This window comes from Lipotes vexillifer, unplaced genomic scaffold (assembly GCF_000442215.2).
Source record: "Lipotes vexillifer unplaced genomic scaffold, Lipotes_vexillifer_v1.1 scaffold550, whole genome shotgun sequence".
Classification (NCBI taxonomy): Eukaryota; Metazoa; Chordata; class Mammalia; order Artiodactyla; family Lipotidae; genus Lipotes; species Lipotes vexillifer.
This window is the reverse complement of record NW_006795236.1, coordinates 233,487-239,031: the sequence shown is the minus strand read 5'-3', so window position 1 is coordinate 239,031 and position 5,545 is coordinate 233,487. Positions and strand designations below refer to the sequence as shown.

Genomic DNA, 5,545 nt, shown 5'->3' with positions numbered 1-5,545 from the left:
CATGAGGCTACGCCTGTCTCTGTGGCTGCAGGAAGCCCAGGCGGAGGGCGCGGGGCAGCAGGCTCAATTCCTGCCAGCCCCAGCACAGAAAGCAAATAGACGGGCAGAATTTGAATGTGGAGCATTGTGAATTTGAGGTATAGAAGATTAAATCCCTTGGGAATATAACAGTGATTTCAAGCATTTTTCTGACTTTTCCTATTCAGTGTCGAACTTTGGTATCTGAGAATTAGCAACATGAGGCTGAAGAAATTACATGGAAATCGAGTTTCATTATTATAAGAGAAAATACTTTCATGAGCACAATTCACAAAAGGCTTGGCTTAAATACCCGCTAGTAATTTTGTCTCTTTTCACCCCATAGAATGCAAGATATTCTTTGGAAAGGTAAGTTATTCATTTTGTTTTCTTTTTTTTTTTTAACATCTTTATTGGGGTATAATTGCTTTACAATGGTGTGTTAGTTTCTGCTTTATAACAGAGTGAGTCAGTTATACATATACATATGTTCCCATATCTCTTCCCTCTTTGTCTCCCTCCCTCCCACCCTCCCTATCCCACCCCTCCAGACAGCCACAAAGAACCGAGCCGGTTTCCCTGTGCCAAGTTATTCATTTTGGAAACACTTAGGTCAGATTCACAATCTGATTTGTGAGCACACAGGGGTTAGAGATGTTGGGGTGCGGATAGCAGGGCCATGTAATGAGATCCATCCTCTGGATGGAGGGGCCTGCAGTCTGCACAGGTAACTGAGATCGTCCTTTCTTTAACAGGAGTGAGTCACTACTGCTTCAGTGTCTAGAGCCCGCCCGAATCACAGACCTGAGTTTATGCCAAATAACAGGAATGAGCAAAATGCTAGAAGTGCTGCAAAGTGAGTTGACACACATCCATGATCACAGGACACTTTACATTTGTATTTGAGGATAAAATGAACATCCTACCATAAGTGAAATTCCAGATAGCTTAAGGATTTAAAACGACTCTATTTGCAAATATTTCTCTCCTGTGGTTTATATTTTCATTTGCCTAATTGTGGCCTCTCCCATTTGCGGAGCACAGGCTCCGGACGCGCAGGCCCAGCGGCCATGGCTCACGGGCCCAGCCGCTCCGCGGCATGTGGGATCCTCCCGAAACGGGGCACGAACCCGCGTCTCCCGCATCGGCAGGCGGACCCCCAAGCACTGCGCCACCAGGGAAGCCCCTAATAGTGTCTTTTGAAGAGCAGAAGTTTTAGATTTTGAAGTTACCTTTTTCTTTTTTAAATGGTGTGTGCTTTTTGTGTCCTAAGAAATCTTTTTTTACCTCAACAAAGATTTCTTTCTAGAATTTTTACAGTTTTAGTTTTTGCATTTAGGTCTATTGTTCATTTAAAGTTGTGTGTGTTTGTATTTTGGCTGCACTGTGTGGCATGCGGAATCTTAGTGCCCTTGACCAGGGATCGAACCAGTGGAAGCGCAGGGTCTTAACCACTGGACTGCCAGTGGGACCCCTAAAGTTATATTTATGTACGATTCGAGATATGGTACAACTCCCCTCCTCTTTTAGTACATGTATGTATCCAGTTGTTCCAACATCATTTGTTAAAAATCCATGGGCACATACGAGCAGATCTATGTCAAGTCTAATAGGTCCATTGATCATTGTATCTATCCTTTTGCTAATACCACGTTGGCTTAATTGATTACTCTACAAAAAGTCTTAAAATTGGGCACTGTGAGTTCTTCAGATTTGTTCCTTCAAAAATAATTTTGGCTACTCTAAATCCTTCACATAAATTTTAAAATGAGCTTGTTGGCATCTACAAAAAAACCTGCTGGGGTTTTGATTGGTATTACACTGAATCTATAGAACAATTTAGGGATATGGTAGTATATCTCCATTTATTTAGGTCATCTTTGATTTCTCTCAACAGTGTTTTGTAGTTTTCAGCTAATATTGTACATATTTAATTAGATACCTAAGTATTTTTTAGTTCTATTCATGGAATTAAATATCAACTTCTAATTGAAATTTTATTTATTTCTAGTTTATCGATGGTATATAGAAATATTCATTTGTGTATACTGATTGACATTGTATCTTACAACTGTGCTAAACTGATTTATTAGATCTAGTGACTTTTATAGATTTTGAGGGGATTCTCAAAGATATTCAAGTAATCTATAAATATAGACAATTTTTTTCTTCCTTTCTGTAAGCCTTTTCTGTATTCTTCTTACCTTTTGCACTTACTAGCGCCTTCAATATGATGGTGAATAGGAGTGGTGAGAATCATCTACCTTCTTCCTGATCTTAGGAAGAAAGAAAGCATTGTTTTTCACCTTTAAGTTTAATGTTAGCTGTAGGTTTTTCATAGTTGCCTTTTGTCAGCTTGAGGAAGTTCCCTGTCTACTCCTGATTCACTAAAACTTTGTATCATGAACAGATGTTGAATTTATTAGATGCTTTTTTCTGTATCTATCAAAATATTTATTTTTTCCTTTATATATTGATATGGTGAATTATATTTGCTTCATATGTTGAACCACCCTTGCATTCCCAAGATAAACTCTTGGTAATAATGTTTTAGCCATTTTACATATTGCCAGATTCAATGTAGTAATGGTTTTTAAAGAATTTTTGCATTTATGCTAATGAGACATATTTTTCTATAGCTTTCTTATAATCCATTGGCACTTTAATACATTTTATTTCTCTTTGTAGATAATGTATTTAGTGCTTTGTCAAATCCAATTAGTCTTGCTTTCTTTAGTTTCCTATATTCTGTAGATACTTTTTTTTTTTTTTAAGCATAGTAAGCAAAAATTATTGTAGAGTTTGTGCCTGGCAATTCCAGTATGTAAAATTCTTCAGATTTTTAAAAAATAAATTTATTTATTATTTTTGGCTGCATTGGGTCTTCGTTGCTGCAACCAGGGGCTACTCTTTGTTGTAGTGCACTGGCTTCTCATTGCAGTGGCTTCTTTTGTTGCAGAGCACAGGCTCTAGGCATGCAGGCTTCAGTAGCTATGGCATGTGGGTTCAGTAGTTGTGGCTCATAGGCTCTAGAGCGCAGGCTCAGTCGTTGTGGCACACGGGCTTAGTTGCTCCGTGGTGTGTGGGATCTTCCCAGACTAGGGATCAAACCCATGTCCCCTGCAATGGCAGGCGGATTCTTAACCACTGCGCCACCAGGGAAGTCCTTCAGATTTATTTCTGCTAGTCTCACTCAGTAGTACTTTTTTACTTTGAGTGTGTGGTTAATGATTTTTTTAATAGTAAGCTTTCCTTTTTTCCTTAAATATTATTTTTAGAAGTTCTTTGAGGACAGGAATGAAGGTGTACATACTTCTAGAGAAAATTTGCATTTATTTCTGCCAGTCTTCTGGAAATACTAGGAGGCTGGGACAATTTAAAATTCAAGGCTTGTGGCTTTTAAGACCACTTTAATAATGATATGAATTAAGTGCAGAGATTTAATTTCATTTGCTCCTAAAACCTGCTGCTGGATTAGATGTTAAAGAAAGAAATCAAGGACTACTACAGGTTTATGGCTTGACCAACTATAAAGCAATAAGTGTTCTGAAAAGTAGAAACTGGGAAGGGATAGGTTTGGAGTTCCATTTTGGATGGAGTATGTTTGAAATTTCTGCGTTTTGTTCAACTGGTATTTGTCAACTTTTTAATGGAGTAAGTCATGAACATATAGAAGATATTTAAAACTGAGGCTATATAAAGGCACTTAGGGGAAAAGAATACAAGTAGTGAAAAGTAAGACCCAGGACCAATCCCTGAGAAATCAGAATATTTAAAAGTTGAACAGAAAGAAATGAGAAGGAACAGTTAGCGATATGAAGGCACATACCACTTTCATTCCCATATAAGAAATCACAGTGAGCGTTCTTGAGCTCAGTTTGATTTTTCTGGAGGATTCTCACAGGATTTCTGGCCTCTGATATGTTCTCTTTTGATTTACTCAATATTAAGGGCCTGCTGGCAGCAGTTTCTAAGTATCTGTCACATCTTGGTGATATTTAAGATGAAGAAAGCAGTTCAGTCATAGGATAGAGCCATGAATCAACTGCTCTATTAGAAGACTTAATGTTTCTGGCTGTTCCAGGCTTGGAGAAGATCTTTAGGGACTAGAGTTGGGTCTCAGGTGATACTGGGCTAGGACTGAGTATCAGGTCATTTTTACAGCCCGGCAGAATTCCTTTCTGTTTTGAGAGGTATTTCTAAACCTCTCCGTAGTTCATTATTCATTGTTTTGTTCTTCTTCCTCAGATAGATTTCATTTTTATCTCCTTCCATTATCTTATTGACTTTGTTCCTCTGTGATGTCCATTTCTTTTCTTTTTTCTTTTTTTCTTTTTTGGCATTGGAAGCACGGGAGTCATAACCACTAGGCCACCAGGAAATTCCCCCATTTCTTGAAACAGAGCTTAGGGGTCCCTTTATCTGCTTACTTTTTTTTTTTTTTTTCCGGTACGTGGGCCTCTCACTGTTGTGGCCTCTCCTGTTGCAGAGCAACAGGCTCCGGACGCGCAGGCTCAGCGGCCATGGCTCACGCGCCCAGCCGCTCCGCGGCATGTGGGATCTTCCCGGACCGGGGCATGAACCCGTGTCCCCTGCATCAGCAGGCGGACTCTCAACCACTGCACCACCAGGGAAGCCCCGGTCCCTTTATCTGTGCTCTCCTAGATTGCATCTCCCATATCTGTGCCTGAGACCCGTGCCCACTCGTGAGGAAGCCCCTGCATGTTAGAAATCATCAGTCTCTGGCACTGACAAGCCCCTAGGTTAACTAAATTTCTTTCTCCCTGCAGGACCTATAACTTTGGACCCTAAGACAGCTCATCCCTGTCTGGTCTTATCTGAGGATCTGAGAAGTGTGAGACTCAGAAATGTGCAGCAGGATGTACCCAGTCACCCAGAGAGATTTGACTTCAGCGCCACTGTGTTGGGTGTGGAGAGCTTCACCTCAGGGTGGCACTACTGGGAGGTGGATGTGGAAAAGGCAACACGGTGGCAGCTGGGCGTACACGGAAGCTCTGCCAGCAGAAGTGCTTCCGGAGATAAGGTCTTATTCACAGGATCCATTATGGGAACTGATTATACTTTCTGGGCCTTTCCCCCTTTAAAAAGGGTTTCCTGGAGAGAGCAAATGTGCAGAGTTGGAGTTTTCCTGGACTATGAGTATGGCCAGATATCCTTCTATGATGTGACAAAGAGATCCCTCATCTATAATTTCTCTGATCTCGCCTTCCAAGGAGCTCTCAGCCCTGTATTTTCTCTTTGTATTTCAAATGGAGGCATGAATTCAGACTCTCTGAGCATCTGCCTCCCTCATGTTTCTTCTTGTAATGGTACTTTTAGCCCTCAATCTTCTTTGGTGTGAAATCTAAGACCACAAGAGGCCAGAATGTTACAAGCATGACTTTATATAAATTATTTTACAAAGTTATCCAATAAAAGATGTTTAGCACTTGAAAAAAATAAAATAAAATATGTTATCAAGGGGCTTCCCTGGTGGCGCAGTGGTTGAGAGTCCGCCTGCCGATGC

General features: G+C 40.4%; 1 protein-coding gene across 1 annotated transcript in view; it reads left to right on the top strand.

Annotated features, from left to right (window-relative positions):
- Positions 1-5,380, top strand: part of TRIML2 (tripartite motif family like 2) — an 11,422-nt gene extending 6,042 nt beyond the window's left edge. Inside the window, exons 5-7 of the mRNA XM_007467579.1 lie at positions 365-387; positions 774-874; positions 4,809-5,380. Of these exons, the coding sequence (XP_007467641.1) occupies positions 365-387; positions 774-874; positions 4,809-5,380 (696 nt within the window). The remainder of the gene's footprint in view (positions 1-364; positions 388-773; positions 875-4,808) is intronic.
- Positions 5,381-5,545: the final 165 nt, after the last annotated feature.